Source organism: Phyllobates terribilis, unplaced genomic scaffold (genome assembly GCF_046119375.1).
Source record: "Phyllobates terribilis strain yellow unplaced genomic scaffold, ASM4611937v1 Scaffold_12__6_contigs__length_324123572, whole genome shotgun sequence".
In the NCBI taxonomy this organism is placed as follows: domain Eukaryota; kingdom Metazoa; phylum Chordata; class Amphibia; order Anura; family Dendrobatidae; genus Phyllobates; species Phyllobates terribilis.
The window spans coordinates 73,309,798-73,328,552 of record NW_027362772.1 but is presented as its reverse complement, the minus strand read 5'-3'; the positions used below and the strand labels follow the sequence as shown (position 1 = coordinate 73,328,552).

Here is an 18,755-nt window from a genome sequence, read left to right as displayed (position 1 = left end):
AGAGCAAAAATGGAGGAGGAGGGGCGAGAGCAATGATGGGGATGGGGGAGAGCAATGATGGAGGTGGGGGAGAGAAATGATGGGGAATTATTTGGACGCTATTTGCTGTTAATATCTGGTCTGGTCACAGTGTGGTGGTATTTCTCCCTTGTATGTGGTATTATTCGGTCACTATGTGGTGGTAATATGTAGTCCAGTCATGGTGTGGCAGTATTTCTCCCTTGTATGTGGTACTATTGGTGTTGGTACAGTGGATTGTGTTTTGTATGGCGGTCATTTGTTCACTCTGATATTAATTAGGAGAAGATTCTTTATTTCCATTAGTGATTAAATACTTGGAACAAGATGCACTTACAGGGGTTCTCTGGGGAAAACAAGTAATCACCTCTCCACAGGATAAATGATACATTATTGATTAGTGAGGGTCTGACTGCTGGGACCCGCACCGATTGGTAGAATGTGGAGCTTTTATCCCCATTAGACTGGAGCTCATGTGCGACTTGACCACTGATCCATTCATTCCCTCAGTGGCTGTTCTTGTTTTTTTTTCTGGAAGCCCCAAAGAGAATGAATGGAGCTGCGGTCAGACGTCCCACCTGATGCATCATTTTAAAATGGGGATAAGTGTCCTGACAGGGATAAAACTTCCCCAATCTTCCGATAGGTGCGTTTTCCAACATTCGGACCCAAACGATCAATAAGTTATCACCGATCCTGTGGATCGCATGGATCGGTGATAACTTGTTTTAACCAAAGAACCCCTTTACTGCAAACTACCGTAATTGTACATCCCATTTATAGTGGTGGACAGTAGATGGGCAGGAGCCGCCTGTGATTTACAGCCGACGCTCCACTATAACGGGGATATCAGCTAACAGTTATTTGCATATTGCTGTAGGGTGGGTCCTGAGGATCAATTCCTCCTGTGGGCCCCAGACACCCCATTCCGACACTGTGCGACCCTACCCTAAAGGTGTGCTAGCTTTCAAGACAGCTGGAACAAAGAACCATTGAGTGGCGTGACTAAGCTGGATGGACACAGAGAGTTTCTTTTACTTATTATCCAGCTATGAAATTTGCTATTTGCTTTTATGTACGAATCATCTAAATTTATGTACAGAATAATTTCTATGGTGTGAGCTGGACACCTCTGATGTTGTTTATCTCAGGACACAACTCCAACCTTTATGATATGTTTCCATCCAATGACGGAACCTCGGGGACAGTCTGTCAATCACTAAAAATATGAGATGAGCCCATATTTAATGACCTGTTTTACTGAGCCACATAATGTAAGAATTCTTTACCTTGCATGGTATACCAAATAGTTCATTTTTCGACTAATGAACTACGGAGGTGTCACGAGAGACAGTTTCTACCTTCTGGAGGAGAGCTAATTCACATGCCTTTTCCCCAGGAACATTGGCAATAAGACTCCATACACCAGCCATATCTACCCAGGCAGAACCAGAATCTTTCAAGACCATTGCCAGAGTCATCTCACCCAACCAACTGGTGCCTTACCCTATGCTTGTGAAGTGGCTACTGACTGGCAGCAGTGGTCACAAGACGCTCCGGCCGGATATGGATGCCAGCAAACCGGGGAAGGGGTGGACATCAGCAAGTGCTTTTTTTATTATTATAATTAATCCGCTTTCTGCCCATTCAGAAAAACTTTTAAAATAATGGAAAACCCCTTTAAGTTGGAACTTCTTGGCTCATCTGTCATGTGACATCTATAATACTGGTGTCTTCTTATGTGGCAGAGGGGACATTGGGCCCTTTAAGACAATTGATTCTGGGTGTGATTGCACCCCTTACAAGTACATTCCTGGAGTAAGATGATGTTTAAAGGGGTTTTCCACTTTAAGAACAGTGACCCCCAACACTTTTATATACATAACAGAGCAGGTAATAACCTTCTCTGGATCCAGTGACGGCTCTTCAATCTCCGGTTTTGGTTACAGCGGTGATGCCTTGTCAACCGCTAACATCACCACTGCAGACAATCCGATACTGATACTGCATACATAACACTAAGACCGGAGAGGTGGCACTGGACCCAAGGAATGCTCGTACTGGACCCAGCAAGTGCTCCTAAAGGACCCAGAGAGTGGCGGTACTGAATCCAGGGAGTGCTCGTACTGGACGCAGAGAGTGCTCGTACTGGACCAAGCGAGTGTTCATAATGGACCCAGAGAGTGCCCGTACTGGACCTAGGTAGTGCTTGTACTGGACCCAGGGAGTGCTCATACTGGACCCAGGGAGTGCCCGTACTGAACTCAGGGAGTGCTAGTACTGGACCCAGAGAGTGCTCAGACTGGACCCAGCGAGTGCTCATAATGGACCCAGAGAGAGCCCGTACTGGACCCAGGGAGTGCTGGTACTGGACCCAGGGAGTGCAGGTACTGGACCCAGGGAGTGCTCGTAATGGACCCGGGGAATGCTGGTAAAGGACCCAGGGAGTGCTCGTACTGAACCCAGGGAGTGCTTGTACTGGACCCAGCGAGTGCTCGTAATGGACCCAGCGAGTGCTTGTAATGGACCCAGAGAGTGCCCGTACTGAACCCAGGGAGTCCTCGTACTGAATCCAGGGAGTGTTGGTACTGGACCCAGGCAGTGCCCGTACTGGACCCAGGGAGTGCTCGTACTGGACCCAGAGAGTGCTCGTACTGGACCCAGGGAGTTCCTGTACTGAACCCAGGGAGTGCTCATACTGGACCCAGGAAGTGCTAGTACTGGATCCAGGGAGTGCTCGTAATGGACCCAGGGAATGCTGGTAAAGGACCCAGGGAGTGCTCGTACTGGACCCAGTGAGTGCTCGTACTGGAACCAGGGAGTGCTCATACTGGACCTAGGGAATGCTCGTACTGGACCCTGGGAGTGCTCGTACTGGACCCCGGGAGTGCTCGTACTGGACCCAGGGAGTGCTGGTACTGGACCCAAGGAGTGCTGGTACTGGACCCAGGGAGTGCTGGTACTGAATCCAGGGAGTGCTGGTACTGGACCCAGGGAGTGCTGGTACTGGATCCAGGGAGTGCTTGTGCTGGACCCAGGCAGAGCCCGTATTGGACCCAGGAAGTGGTCGTACTGGACCCAGGGAGTGCTCATAGAGGACCCAGGGAGTGCTCATTCTTGACCCAGGGAGTGCTCATACTGGACCCAGGGAGTGCTCGTACTGGACCCATGGGGTGCCCGTACTGGACCCAGGGAGCGCCTGTACTGAACACAAGGAGTGCTCGTACTGGACCCATGGAGTGCTCGTACTGGACCTAGGGAGTGCCCATACTGGATCCAGGGAGTGCTCGTACTGGACCCAGGGAGTTCTCGTACTGGACCCATGGAGTGCTCGTACTGGACCTAGGGAGTGCCCATACTGGATCCAGGGAGTGCCCGTACTGAACCCAAGGAGTGCTCATACTGGACCCATGGAGTGCTCGTACTGGACCTAGGGAGTGCCCATACTGGATCCAGGGAGTGCCCGTACTGGACCCAGGGAGTTCTCGTACTGGACCCAGGGTGTGCTCGTACTGGACCCAGGGGGTGCTCGTACTGGACCCAGGGAGTGCTCGTACTGGACCCAGGTAGTGCTGGTACTGGACCCGGGCAGTGCTCGTACTGGACCCAGGCAGTGGTCGTACTGGACCCAGGGAGTGCCCATACTGGACCAAGGCAGTGCCCGTATTGGACCCAGAGAGTGGTCGTACTGGACCCAGGAAGTGCCCGTACTGGACCCAGGGAGTGCTCCTACTGGACCCAGCGAGTGCTCGTACTGGACCCAGGGGGTGCTCGTACTGGACCCAGGAAGTGCTCAGACTGAACCCAGGGAGTGCCCGTACTGGACCCAGAGGGTGCCCGTACTGTACCCAGGGAGTGCCCATACTGGACCAAGGCAGTGCCCGTATTGGACCCAGGGAGTGGTTGTACTGGACCCAGGAAGTGCCCGTACTAGACCCAGGGAGTGCTCATACTGGACCCAGGGAGTGCTCATTCTTGACCCAGGGAGTGCTCATACTGGACCCAGGGAGTGCTCGTACTGGACCCAGGGGGTGCCCGTACTGGACCCAGGGAGTGCCTGTACTGAACCCAAAGAGTGCTCGTACTGGACCCATGGAGTGCTCGTACTGGACCTAGGGAGTGCCCATACTGGACCCAGGGAGTGCCTGTACTGGACCCAGGGAGTGCTCGTACTGGACCCAGGGAGTGCTCGTACTGGACCCAGGGGGTGCTCGTACTGGACCCAGGGAGTGCTTGTACTGGACCCAGGTAGTGGTGGTACTGGACCCGGGCAGTGCTCGTACTGGACCCAGTGAGTGCTCATACTGGATCCAGGGAGTGCCCGTACTGGACCCACGGAGTTCTCATACTGGACCCAGGGAGTGCTGGTACTGAATCCAGGGATTTCTGGTACTGGACCCAGGGAGTGCTGGTACTGGATCCAGGGAGTGCTCGTACTGGACCCAGGGAGTGCTAGTACTGGATCCAGGGAGTGATCGTACTGGACCCAGGCAGTGGTCATACTGGACCCAGGGAGTGCCCATACTGGACCCAGGCAGTGCCCGTATTGGACCCAAGGAGTGGTCGTACTGGACCCAGGAAGTGCCCGTACTGGACCCAGGGAGTGCTCCTACTGAACCCAGCGAGTGCTCGTACTGGACCCAGGGAGTGCTCGTACTGGACCCAGGAAGTGCTCAGACTGAACCCAGGGAGTGCCCGTACTGGACCCAGAGGGTGCCCGTACTGGACCCAGGGAGTGCCTGTATTGAACCCATGGAGTGCTCGTACTGGTCCCAGGGAGTGTTTGTACTGGACCCAGGGATTTCTCGTACTTGACCCAGGGAGTGCCCGTACTGGACCCAGGGATTTCACGTACTGGACCCAGGGGGTGCTCGTACTGGACCCATGGAGTGCTCATACTGGACCCAGGGAGTGTTGGTACTGGACCCAGGCAGTGCCCATATTGGACCCAGGGAGTGCTCATACTGGATCCAGGGAGTGCTCGTACAGAACCCAGGGAGTGCTCATACTGGATCCAGGGAGTGCCTGTACTGGACCCAGGGAGTGCTCATACTGGACCCAGGGAGTGCTCATACTGGACCCAGAGAGTGCTCATACTGGACCCAGGGAGTGTCCATACTGGACCCAGGGAGTTCTTGTACTGGACCCAGGGAGTGCTCATACTGGACCCAGGGAGTGCTCATACTGGACCCAGGGAGTGCTAGTACTGGATCCAGGGAGTGATCGTACTGGACCCAGGCAGTGGTCATACTGGACCCAGGGAGTGCACATACTGGACCCAGGCAGTGCCCGTATTAGACCCAGGGAGTGGTCGTACTGGACCCAGGAAGTGCCCGTACTGGACCCAGGGAGTGCTCCTACTGGACCCAGCGAGTGCTCGTACTGGACCCAGGGAGTGCTCGTACTGGACCCAGGAAGTGCTCAGACTGAACCCAGGGAGTGCCCGTACTGGACCCAGAGGGTGCCCGTACTGGACCCAGGGAGTGCCTGTATTGAACCCATGGAGTGCTCGTACTGGTCCCAGGGAGTGTTTGTACTGGACCCAGGGATTTCTCTTACTTGACCCAGGGAGTGCCCGTACTGGACCCAGGGATTTCATGTACTGGACCCAGGGGGTGCTCGTACTGGACCCATGGAGTGCTCATACTGGACCCAGGGAGTGTTGGTACTGGACCCAGGCAGTGCCCATATTGGACCCAGGGAGTGCTCATACTGGACCCAGGGAGTTCCTGTACTGAACCCAGGGAGTGCTCGTACTGGACCCAGGGAGTGCTCATACTGGACCCAGGAAGTGCTAGTACTGGATCCAGGGAGTGCTCGTAATGGACCCAGGGAATGCTGGTAAAGGACCCAGGGAGTGCTCGTACTGGACCCAGTGAGTGCTCGTACTGGACCCAGGGAGTGCTCATACTGGACCTAGGGAATGCTCGTACTGGACCCCGGGAGTGCTCGTACTGGACCCCGGGAGTGCTCGTACTGGACCCAGGGAGTGCTGGTACTGGACCCAAGGAGTACTGGTACTGGACCCAGGGAGTGCTGGTACTGAATCCAGGGAGTGCTGGTACTGGACCCAGGGAGTGCTGGTACTGGATCCAGGGAGTGCTTGTGCTGGACCCAGGCAGAGCCCGTATTGGACCCAGGAAGTGGTCGTACTGGACCCAGGGAGTGCTCATAGAGGACCCAGGGAGTGCTCATTCTTGACCCAGGGAGTGCTCATACTGGACCCAGGGAGTGCTCGTACTGGACCCATGGGGTGCCCGTACTGGACCCAGGGAGCGCCTGTACTGAACACAAGGAGTGCTCGTACTGGACCCATGGAGTGCTCGTACTGGACCTAGGGAGTGCCCATACTGGATCCAGGGAGTGCCCGTACTGGACCCAGGGAGTTCTCGTACTGGACCCATGGAGTGCTCGTACTGGACCTAGGGAGTGCCCATACTGGATCCAGGGAGTGCCCGTACTGAACCCAAGGAGTGCTCGTACTGGACCCATGGAGTGCTCGTACTGGACCTAGGGAGTGCCCATACTGGATCCAGGGAGTGCCCGTACTGGACCCAGGGAGTTCTCGTACTGGACCCAGGGTGTGCTCGTACTGGACCCAGGGGGTGCTCGTACTGGACCCAGGGAGTGCTCGTACTGGACCCAGGTAGTGCTGGTACTGGACCCGGGCAGTGCTCGTACTGGACCCAGGCAGTGGTCGTACTGGACCCAGGGAGTGCCCATACTGGACCAAGGCAGTGCCCGTATTGGACCCAGAGAGTGGTCGTACTGGACCCAGGAAGTGCCCGTACGGGACCCAGGGAGTGCTCCTACTGGACCCAGCGAGTACTCGTACTGGACCCAGGGGGTGCTCGTACTGGACCCAGGAAGTGCTCAGACTGAACCCAGGCAGTGCCCGTACTGGACCCAGAGGGTGCCCGTACTGTACCCAGGGAGTGCCCATACTGGACCAAGGCAGTGCCCGTATTGGACCCAGGGAGTGGTTGTACTGGACCCAGGAAGTGCCCGTACTGGACCCAGGGAGTGCTCATACTGGACCCAGGGAGTGCTCATTCTTGACCCAGGGAGTGCCCATACTGGACCCAGGGAGTGCCTGTACTGAACCCAAAGAGTGCTCGTACTGGACCCATGGAGTGCTCGTACTGGACCTAGGGAGTGCCCATACTGGACCCAGGGAGTGCCTGTACTGGACCCAGGGAGTTCTCGTACTGGACCCAGGGAGTGCTCATAGTGGACCCAGGGAGTGCTCGTACTGGACCCAGGGGGTGCTCGTACTGGACCCAGGGAGTGCTTGTACTGGACCCAGGTAGTGGTGGTACTGGACCCGGGCAGTGCTCGTACTGGACCCAGTGAGTGCTCATACTGGATCCAGGGAGTGCCCGTACTGGACCCACGGAGTTCTCATACTGGACCCAGGGAGTGCTGGTACTGAATCCAGGGATTTCTGGTACTGGACCCAGGGAGTGCTGGTACTGGATCCAGGGAGTGCTCGTACTGGACCCAGGGAGTGCTAGTACTGGATCCAGGGAGTGATCGTACTGGACCCAGGCAGTGGTCATACTGGACCCAGGGAGTGCCCATACTGGACCCAGGCAGTGCCCGTATTGGACCCAGGGAGTGGTCGTACTGGACCCAGGAAGTGCCCATACTGGACCCAGGGAGTGCTCCTACTGGACCCAGCGAGTGCTCATACTGGACCCAGGGAGTGCTCGTACTGGACCCAGGAAGTGCTCAGACTGAACCCAGGGAGTGCCCGTACTGGACCCAGGGAGTGCCTGTATTGAACCCATGGAGTGCTCGTACTGATCCCAGGGAGTGTTTGTACTGGACCCAGGGATTTCTCGTACTTGACCCAGGGAGTGCCCGTACTGGACCCAGGGATTTCACGTACTGGACCCAGGGGGTGCTCGTACTGGACCCATGGAGTGCTCATACTGGACCCAGGGAGTGTTGGTACTGGACCCAGGCAGTGCCCATATTGGACCCAGGGAGTGCTCATACTGGATCCAGGGAGTGCTCGTACAGAACCCAGGGAGTGCTCAAACTGGATCCAGGGAGTGCCTGTACTGGACCCAGGGAGTGCTCATACTGGACCCAGGGAGTGCTCATACTGGACCCAGAGAGTGCTCATACTGGACCCAGGGAGTGTCCGTACTGGACCCAGGGAGTTCTCGTACTGGACCCAGGGAGTGCTCATACTGGACCCAGGGAGTGCTCATACTGGACCCAGGGAGTGCTAGTACTGGATCCAGGGAGTGATCGTACTGGACCCAGGCAGTGGTCATACTGGACCCAGGGAGTGCCCATACTGGACCCAGGCAGTGCCCGTATTGGACCCAGGGAGTGGTCGTACTGGACCCAGGAAGTGCCCGTACTGGACCCAGGGAGTGCTCCTACTGGACCCAGCGAGTGCTCGTACTGGACCCAGGGAGTGCTCGTACTGGACCCAGGAAGTGCTCAGACTGAACCCAGGGAGTGCCTGTACTGGACCCAGAGGGTGCCCGTACTGGACCCAGGGAGTGCCTGTATTGAACCCATGGAGTGCTCGTACTGGTCCCAGGGAGTGTTTGTACTGGACCCAGGGATTTCTCTTACTTGACCCAGGGAGTGCCCGTACTGGACCCAGGGATTTCACGTACTGGACCCAGGGGGTGCTTGTACTGGACCCATGGAGTGCTCATACTGGACCCAGGGAGTGTTGGTACTGGACCCAGGCAGTGCCCATATTGGACCCAGGGAGTGCTCATACTGGATCCAGGGAGTGCTCGTACAGAACCCAGGGAGTGCTCATACTGGATCCAGGGAGTGCTCATACTGGACCCAGGGAGTGTCCGTACTGGACCCAGGGAGTTCTCGTACTGGACCCAGGGAGTGCTCATACTGGACCCAGGGAGTGCTCATACTGGATTCAGGGAGTGCTCGTACTGGACCCAGGGAGTGATCGTATTGGACCCAGGGAGTGCTCGTACTGGACCCAGGGAGTGCCCGTACTGGACCCAGGGAGTGCTCGTACTGGACCCAGGGATTTCACGTACTGGACCCAGGGGGTGCTCGTACTGGACCCATGGAGTGCTCATACTGGACCCAGGGAGTGTTGGTACTGGACCCAGGCAGTGCCCATATTGGACCCAGGGAGTGCTCATACTGGATCCAGGGAGTGCTCGTACAGAACCCAGGGAGTGCTCATACTGGATCCAGGGAGTGCCTGTACTGGACCCAGGGAGTGCTCATACTGGACCCAGGGAGTGCTCATACTGGACCCAGAGAGTGCTCATACTGGACCCAGGGAGTGTCCATACTGGACCCAGGGAGTTCTCGTACTGGACCCAGGGAGTGCTCATACTGGACCCAGGGAGTGCTCATACTGGACCCAGGGAGTGCTAGTACTGGATCCAGGGAGTGATCGTACTGGACCCAGGCAGTGGTCATACTGGACCCAGGGAGTGTTGGTACTGGACCCAGGCAGTGCCCATATTGGACCCAGGGAGTGCTCATACTGGATCCAGGGAGTGCTCGTACAGAACCCAGGGAGTGCTCATACTGGATCCAGGGAGTGCCTGTACTGGACCCAGGGAGTGCTCATACTGGACCCAGGGAGTGCTCATACTGGACCCATAGAGTGCTCATACTGGACCCAGGGAGTGCTAGTACTGGATCCAGGGAGTGATCGTACTGGACCCAGGCAGTGGTCATACTGGACCCAGGGAGTGTTGGTACTGGACCCAGGCAGTGCCCATATTGGACCCAGGGAGTGCTCATACTGGATCCAGGGAGTGCTCGTACAGAACCCAGGGAGTGCTCATACTGGATCCAGGGAGTGCCTGTACTGGACCCAGGGAGTGCTCATACTGGACCCAGGGAGTGCTCATACTGGACCCAGAGAGTGCTCATACTGGACCCAGGGAGTGTCCATACTGGACCCAGGGAGTTCTCGTACTGGACCCAGGGAGTGCTCATACTGGACCCAGGGAGTGCTCATACTGGACCCAGGGAGTGCTAGTACTGGATCCAGGGAGTGATCGTACTGGACCCAGGCAGTGGTCATACTGGACCCAGGGAGTGTTGGTACTGGACCCAGGCAGTGCCCATATTGGACCCAGGGAGTGCTCATACTGGATCCAGGGAGTGCTCGTACAGAACCCAGGGAGTGCTCATACTGGATCCAGGGAGTGCCTGTACTGGACCCAGGGAGTGCTCATACTGGACCCAGGGAGTGCTCATACTGGACCCATAGAGTGCTCATACTGGACCCAGGGAGTGTCCGTACTGGACCCAGGGAGTTCTCGTACTGGACTCAGGGAGTGCTCGTACTGGACCCAGGGAGTGCTCATACTGGACCCAGGGAGTGCTCGTACTGGACCCAGGGAGTGCCCGTACTGGACCCAGGGAGTGCTCGTACTGGACCCAGGGAGTGCTTGGTTTGTTCCAGGCAGTGGTCGTACTGGACCTAGGGAGTGCTCCTACTGGACCCAGGGAGTACTGATACTGGACCCTGGGAGGGCTCGAACTGGACCCAGGGATTTCTCGTACTGGAGCCAGGGGGTGCTCGTACTGGACCCATGGAGTGCTAATACTGGTCCCAGGGAGTGCTGGTACTGGACCCAGGGAGTGTTGGTACTGGACCCAGGCAGTGCCCATATTTGACCCACGGAGTGCTCATACTGGATCCAGGGAGTGCTCATACTGGATCCAGGGAGTTTTCGTACTGGACCCAGGGAGTGCTCACACTGGACCAAGGGACTGCCCGTACTGGACCCAGGGAGTGCTCGTACTGGACCCAGGGAGTGCTTGGTTTGTTCCAGGCAGTGTTCGTACTGGACCCAGGGAGTGCTTGTATTGGACCCAGGGAGTACTGATACTGGACCCAGGGAGTGCTCGAACTGGATAAAGGGATTGCCCATACTGGACCCAAGAAGTGCTTGGTTTGTTGTTATGTATCTTTTCTACTTTAAGTGGAGAGCCACTTTAAAAAAGTCTTACTGGTTTACACAAATACACGCATTCCCTTGCCACAGAGTTGAGCCAAGGAGTCTTTAACGGAGTTGTTTATTGCCCAATTGGGCCAGCACATTTAAGATCTTGGCTACCTTATGTATTAATTAACTCAGAATACAGTCGATCTACAAATTCAACCAAACGCTGTGAATATCTCCTATATTTTTGCATCTAAAATGCTGGGCACGTCTCATCGTCGGAGGCGGAAAACGTACGGCCCTTAGGCTCAGACACCAACGGGATGATATAAGCTGCGCTAGTTGAACAGAACAGGTTGTCGTAACCCCGAGCTGTCGGCCCTCATGGCAGCAACATGCTGGAATGAAACATAGTAGACCCATAGGCAAGAGTAGCCAACGGATGCCGTACATGTTTGCTATAGTTAACATGGACTACGGGGTATTCAGTGCCTCGAACGCAAGTGTCATGTCGGACACAAATTTCTTTGGGCGCAAGTCACTCACCAACACAAGATGCTATAAGCTGCAGTCATTTCTGGTGTTAAAACCAGTCAATCACCAGTGACGGCTGCTGACCACATAGCGCTGCAGAAACCCTAGTGACCTGGATGGTGATTTAACTATTCACGCATGGGTGGAGTCACCCGACTGTCAAAGTCAACATAACCCTCCGTACATGGACTCCAGAGCAAATTATACAGATTACAGATCTACAGGAACCGGGAACGTTACACTTATATACCGTATACTATAGCTACAGCACCGTCAGTATATCTATATTCTTTCTATCTCTTATGTATTCCGTAATTCTAGGGTCTTTTGTTCATGAGCTGCATCTGTTGACCAAAGAAGAAGGCAACTAGAAAGTGCGTTTCTCGTTCTGGAGGACCAGTCCTGTCCTGCCCTTATTGATTTACACTGACAAGCAAAAGGGTAACAATGTTTTGAACTTTTGACTTTCAGGCTCCATATCTCACCATCCACTACTGCTTCAAACGTGAGACTTCCATCATTTTATAGACAATAATCTTAGCTATCTCATACAGGCATCCACTCCTGAACTGGGAACCCCAATGAATCTTCGGTGCTTGACCAGCGACGGATGTCTCTCGTGCCCAGTGGGATGAGGGCTGGGTCTCGGGTCTTGACTGGTGTTCTCTGAGCTCCAGAACTTGACCAGCGTAGCTCTGGTTCTTGAGCCTTGACCAGCGTCGTCTGCATTCCGGAACTTGCCTGGCGAAGGTCTGGTACCCGGATGGTGCTCGGTGTGGCTTGGTTCCCGAACCTTGACTGGCGTCGTCTGGATTCTGCTTCCAAACGTGCCACAACCCGCTGACTCAAGCTTCCTGTCACAACTTGGCACCCCGGCCTCAGCTTCTTCCTCGACACACATCCTGACCGTCCCTCTTGCTGGCCTCTTATATCCGGGAACTGCGTCATCAAGGTCAACTGACCCAGTGCCCCGTCTAAACTCATCCCTCCTGAAACTCTCCCTCTTCCGGTTGGTTCCGCAGGGTCCTGTATGGACAGTGGATTGCAGACCTTATACACAAATGCCACACAGCGCTGGGGATTCCCATCTTTTGCGTCACACCCTCTTACAGATCACTCGTCAGTCACTTGCGTAATTGCCCTGACTATTGCGTCTCCCTGGTAACAGCGGTGGGATCTGCATGACCCCCCGGCTGTTATCCTTGACACCATGTAATACTTTATTTCCCCCTGGGGTGGCGCTGCAGGGGATTTGAACACTCACTGCAAATTAAAGTTCACCCACAAATTACATCTAACATTCAGGGGCTCCGAACAGGGGTCTAATCTGTCACCTATTGATCGATCACACTATAAAATTATATAACCAAGAATGTAAAAGCCTTCAAGAAAAAAAAGTAAAAATTAAAAACCCTTTTTTAGGGTTTCCTCTTCCCCCAAAAAATTGCAAAGCAAACCAACTGCATGTATCATGGTGCCATTAAAACCTACATCTCGACACGAAAAAAACAAGACCATACAAAGGTTCATTTACAGAAAAAGTAAAAAAGTTATGAATATCAGAGAATGGCAAAATTTCTTTACTTTTTTACAAAGAATCTTTTTAACCTACTAAAATAATAAAAATGTGTACAAGTTTGGTATCACTGCACAATAAAAGCCATAAAAATGTAGCTCATAAACATGGTGGAATTGGATTTTATTTTTTTACCATTTTCTCAGTTGGAATATTAGAGATTTTTTGACTGACTATTGTTATTGGAGTTTTTAGTGTGAATACAGCCTAAAACATTGAGTTTTATTTTACATAGTTGAGTAGTTTGAGGTTACGTTCCCATGGAGCCAAAACGCAATGGCTATTCCCATTTTGCTTGTGGAAAATCCACTGTGTTTTGAGATATTAAGAAATCAAATGCACGTGCTGTAAAAAATATATATCCGTTCATTTTGTAAGCCAGCCTAACGCGCTTTAGGGAATAAATACTAAGCCAGCCTAATGCAATTTCGGAAATAACTAGTATGTCAGTCTAATGCGCTTTGGGAAACATATATATGAAGCTGGCCTAATGCGCTTTATGAAATAAACATTAAGCCAGCTAAATGAGCTTTGAGAAATAAATATTAAACCAGCCTACCTCGCTTTGAGAAATAAATATTAAACCAGCTAACGCATTTTGGGAAATAAATATGAGGTCAATGCGCTTTGAGAAATAAATATTAAGCAATTCTACGCACTTTGGGAAATAAAAATTAAGCCAGGCTAACGCACTTTGAGAAATTATTAATACAGTCTGACGCACTTTGGGAAATTAATGTTAAGCCAGCCTAAAATGCTTTGGGAAGTTAATATTAAGCCAGCCTAACGCGCTCTGGGAAATAAATATTAAGCCAGCCTTATGCACTTTGGGAAATAAATATTAAGCCAGGCTAACGCGTTCTGGGAAATAAATATTAAGCCAGCCTAACGCGTTCTGGGAAATAAATATTAAGCCAGCCTTATGCACTTTGGGAAATAAATATTAAGCCAGGCTAACGCGTTCTGGGAAATAAATATTAAGCTAGCTAACACGTTCTGGGAAATAAATATTAAGCCAGCCTAACGCATTCTGGGAAATAAATATTAAGCCAGCCTAACGCGTTCTGGGAAATAAATATTAAGCTAGCTAACGCGTTCTGGGAAACAAATATTAAGCCAGCCTAACGCGTTCTGGGAAATAAATATTAAGCCAGGCTAACGCGTTCTGGGAAATAAATATTAAGCCAGCCTAACGCATTCTGGGAAATAAATATTAAGCCAGGCTAACGCGTTCTGGGAAATAAATATTAAGCCAGCCTTATGCACTTTGGGAAATAAATATTAAGTCAGGCTAACGCATTCTGGGAAATAAATATTAAGCCAGCCTAACGCGCTCTGGGAATTAAATATTAAGCCAGCCTAATGCGTTTTGGGAAATAAATATTAAGCCAGCCTAACGCGCTCTGGGAATTAAATATTAAGCCAGCCTTATGCGCTTTGGGAAATAAATATTAAGCCAGCCTAACACATTCTGGGAAATAAATATTAAGCCATCCTAACGCGTTCTGGGAAATAAATATTAAGCCAGCCTAACGCGTTCTGGGAAATAAATATTAAGCCAGCCTTATGCACTTTGGGAAATAAATATTAAGCCAGGCTAACGCGTTCTGGGAAATAAATATTAAGCCAGCCTAACGCGCTGTGGGAAATAAATATTAAGCCAGCCTAATGCATTCTGGGAAATAAATATTAAGCCAGCCTAAAGCTTTCTGCGAAATAAATATTAAGCCAGCCTAAAGTGTTCTGAGAAATAAATATTAAGCCAGCCTAACGCGCTCTGGGAAATAAATATTAAGCCAGCCTAACGCGCTCTGGGAAATAAATATTAAGCCAGCCTAATGTGCTCTGGGAAATAAATATTAAGTCAGCCTAACGCGCTCTGGGAAATAAATATTAAGCCAGCCTAACACGTTCTGGGAAATAAATATTAAGCCAGCCTAACGCGCTCAGGGAAATAAATATTAAGTCAGCCTAACGCGCTCTGGGAAATAAATATTAAGCCAGCCTAACACGTTCTGGGAAATAAATATTAAGCCAGCCTAACGCGCTCTGGGAAATAAATATTAAGCCAGCCTAGCGCGCTTTGGAAAATAAATATTTTTAGTATGTGCCACAAAATTGTTTTAAACTATAGAAAGGTCAATCCTTTTAATTTGGAAAATGAATCTACATTCTCATTCTGATCATCACAGTAATCAATATATGCCATCCACCGCCCAGTTTATCCATATAAGATAGTTTTCTAGTTGGGGTCTACTGTTCCTTTAAAGGGGGTGTCCACTACTTGGACAACCCCTTCTTAAATGAAAATAGTGTCCCATGTCAAATAAAAACAGTGGCCACTGATTGGCTGCAGCGCTCACCTGTCATGACAATATCTATCAAGCGCCTGCATATAGATGTATGAGTATATTTTAAGGGCGGGGGTGGAAACCCCTTTAAGAGTCCACTGATATTTACCTGATAACAAGACATTTTTGATATAAAATGGAGAAGACGTGTTATCTTGTTTTTCTGTTTTTGTAGAACATATGGAACATTACATTTTTTTTTGCCTTTGTGAAACTAATCATATATAGATAACAAAAAAACACAAGGCCGCAATGTATAAAACACATGTTCTTAGACAAATTAATAGTTCACGCCGCTGTGCAAAACATTCACATCTGCAGACAGCTCGGAAGACTGTTCATTTCCTGCCTCGACCACAGCGCAGCACCGCAAGACTGTCTATTGTGAGACATATCACCGAGATATAGTCATTGCCTTTACTGACTCAGCACTGATGGAATATGTACCAAAAAAACTCAAAAATACAAAATAAAACCTATAATTTCATATATAAAGCACCATTATAGTGCATGTATTTTATCTCCTGTAAACTATCATCAATATATTCCCCCAATGAGCTTGTGGCTTTCTGTAACTTTTACTGAAATTTTATTTTATTGTTTTATTTTATTTATTTTTTTAATATATAATCTCCATGTGTTAGAATTATTCAGACTAACCCACATGTGCACACGAGAGAAAACATCATTTCTGGCCATTATATAACCTGAATTCTACATTTTTGGAAGTTTTCCCACCTGCGCTAGAAGCGTCAACAATGTTTTGATTGTATGCTTTTTTCCCCGCCCCTCTCCATAGACTTCTATAGGCAGCAGGTGTAATTTGATCCTTTAGTGAAGACTGAACTGTAGACAGATTGGAGCAGTTTTTGAAAGTGAATGATCAGTGGGGGGGGAATTAAGTGACTGATAAGTGGGGAAGGAGGTATTTTTGTCTAATAAGATATATTGTACTGTTGATTGATGGAAAAAAAAGTGTAATTATTCTATAAAAGAACTAAAGGAACAGCTTAATGATATGCTTATTTTATATGAAGAAATAAAAAAGAAAAACAAACTTTCTATAGACTTCTGTAGGCAGCAGGTGTAGTTTGATCCTTCAGTGAAGACCGATCAGTAGACAGATTTGAGCAGTTTTTGAAAGTAAATGATCAGTTGGAGGAAAAAGAAGTGACTGATAAGTGGGAAAGGAGGTATTTCCTCTAATAAGATATATTGTACTGTTGATTGATGGAAAAAGTGTAATTATGCTATAAGAAAATTAAAGGAACAGTGTAACGGTATACTTATTTTATATGAAGTAAGAATATACAAAACTCAGGTAGAAAAAAATGCGGAAAATAGTATGAGAATAGATCATAGCAATGAGTTAATGTACCACGCATTATGGGACTAACATGCATTTAGTTAGGGGGTGCCCTGGACTGGTACGTGCATAGAAAAAGCATGGATTTGTGTAATAACCAAAGTCAGGAAGGTAGATATTACGGGTTTTAAAAATGGTTTACTACACACCGATAATTTTTAGACACACTTATAATGCATTTAAAGTAATATTTGAGCAGATTTGTCCTTGTTAAATCAATAACAACACCACTTATAGGGGACATTTCACCAGATTTTTTTTTTAAACTGAGTATCTCCTTTATTTGATGCCGATCCACCGATTCCGGAACAGCTTTTCTTTTTCTTCTGTGCCTCTCCATTTCAAAGTTATGCCCCTTGCAAATAAAGCTGTAAATTAGCCCTTCAACCAAAGAGGTGTATAGCACAGAACTTCTCTGTGGGCGTGGCCGTGTTTTGATTGGCCAGCATCAGAGGAAAAAAAGCAAACACCCACAGTGAAGTTCTATGGTATACGCCCAGTTCATTGAAGGGAAAATTTGCATCCTTATTTCAAGGGGGTATAACTTTGGAACGGAGGGGCGTAGAAGAAAAAGAAAAACTGTTCCAGAATCAGTTGAGCAACGACAATTGGAGGAGATACTCAGTTTAATTTTAAAAAATCCAGTGACAGGTCCCCTTTAAATAAATGGGAAAAATATTTTTGTTTATTTTGATCAAAGTACTATTCCTTAGAAAACTAACATGTAATCTAGGTTATAAGTGCCAAGTGGGCAGTCCCAAACTAGGCAAGTCTCTAAGAAAAAAAACTCCCCTAAACCTATACCTTCATCTTGATTGATATGATATGATCAGAGCTCTCTGTTCATCATCTTGCCTGGCACTGAAACTACACACATGCACCGTTCTTCCACAGGGTGACGCACATGCCGCAACCTCCCAGCACCGGCCTTATCGAACTAATACTGTACATGCCGAAGCAGGACACGATGATGGGGTACAGCACTGAAGCCATCAATCAAGACAAAGAAAGATATGTCGGAGTGGGTTTTGACAAAACAGACTCTCACCTGGCTTGGGACTGCCCAATTGGCACTTAATGTACATACAGATTAACAGTTAATTTTCTCAGCAATGATACATTGATCAGCAACCAGAAAAGTAGGTTTTTACATGTTTTAAGTGGACAACCTGGCATTGTTTTTGGTCTAATATGGAAAATTCTGCTGTCGAACTACCTTTATAGAGAATCCATCAGCAGAAAATGACTGTTCAAACCAAGCACATGCACTTGATGCTTCCTTACTGTGACCGAGTAGTTCAGTGCACCTTCCCACTTACTTGTTTTCCATCGATCTCTGCTCTCTTGTGGCTGCCAATCAAGAAAAAGGAGGTTGAAGTAGGCATAAAACAGGTAGGTAGGAAGGTGCATTGAACTGCTCGATCACGCTTGTGCTTAGTTTGAACAGTCATTTTCTGCTGACAGATTCCATTTACGTATTGTAGATATGTGATTTAATACAAACCAACTAATACTGATACAGTAACTTTTATAAAAACTGAAAAATACAGGTGCACTGAGTCTTTATACAAAAATCCACTCTTGAATGCGGAATGAGAATGGTACTACTTCCTCTAGGAAAGATGACAGTACCTGGATTGGGTTGGCTGCTCACTAGATTGTCCTGGTACCAGTCCTGACGGCTGCCCCAAGCTGCGTTCTGTATGTTCAGCATTCTGATCTTCTGATCAGTGCCATCAGCCCCCATGGACCAACCAGCTGTGCTTGGGGCAGAGGAGGTTATGGCAGATCAGCAGCACATCCTGCTCTGGGGGGTCTTCTGACTTAATCTGAAAGAAGAAAATGGAAGAATTTTAGGCTCGTTAAAACTCATCTGTGGCAAGTAACAGGTGTGGTCCATATGAAAACCACACCTGAAACCAGATAAAAAGTGGAGAAGTTGACTCAATTTTGTGTGTGCAACACTAAGAATAGAGATCAGAAAGAGGATAAGAGAA

The 18,755-nt window shown here is 49.7% G+C and overlaps 1 protein-coding gene across 2 annotated transcripts in view; it reads right to left on the bottom strand.

The window, feature by feature from the left end:
* Positions 1 to 18,505, bottom strand: part of LOC141173090 (paired box protein Pax-6-like) — a 43,500-nt gene extending 24,995 nt beyond the window's left edge. Inside the window, exons 1-2 of one of the 2 annotated variants that reach the window (XM_073657734.1) lie at positions 18,391 to 18,505; positions 12,953 to 12,958 (exon numbers count right to left, since the gene is read on the bottom strand). In XM_073657734.1, the coding sequence (XP_073513835.1) occupies positions 12,953 to 12,958; positions 18,391 to 18,505 (121 nt within the window). The remainder of the gene's footprint in view (positions 1 to 12,952; positions 12,959 to 18,390) is intronic. The other variant, XM_073657733.1, reaches the window with a different exon arrangement.
* Between the last annotated feature and the right edge of the window lie 250 nt (positions 18,506 to 18,755).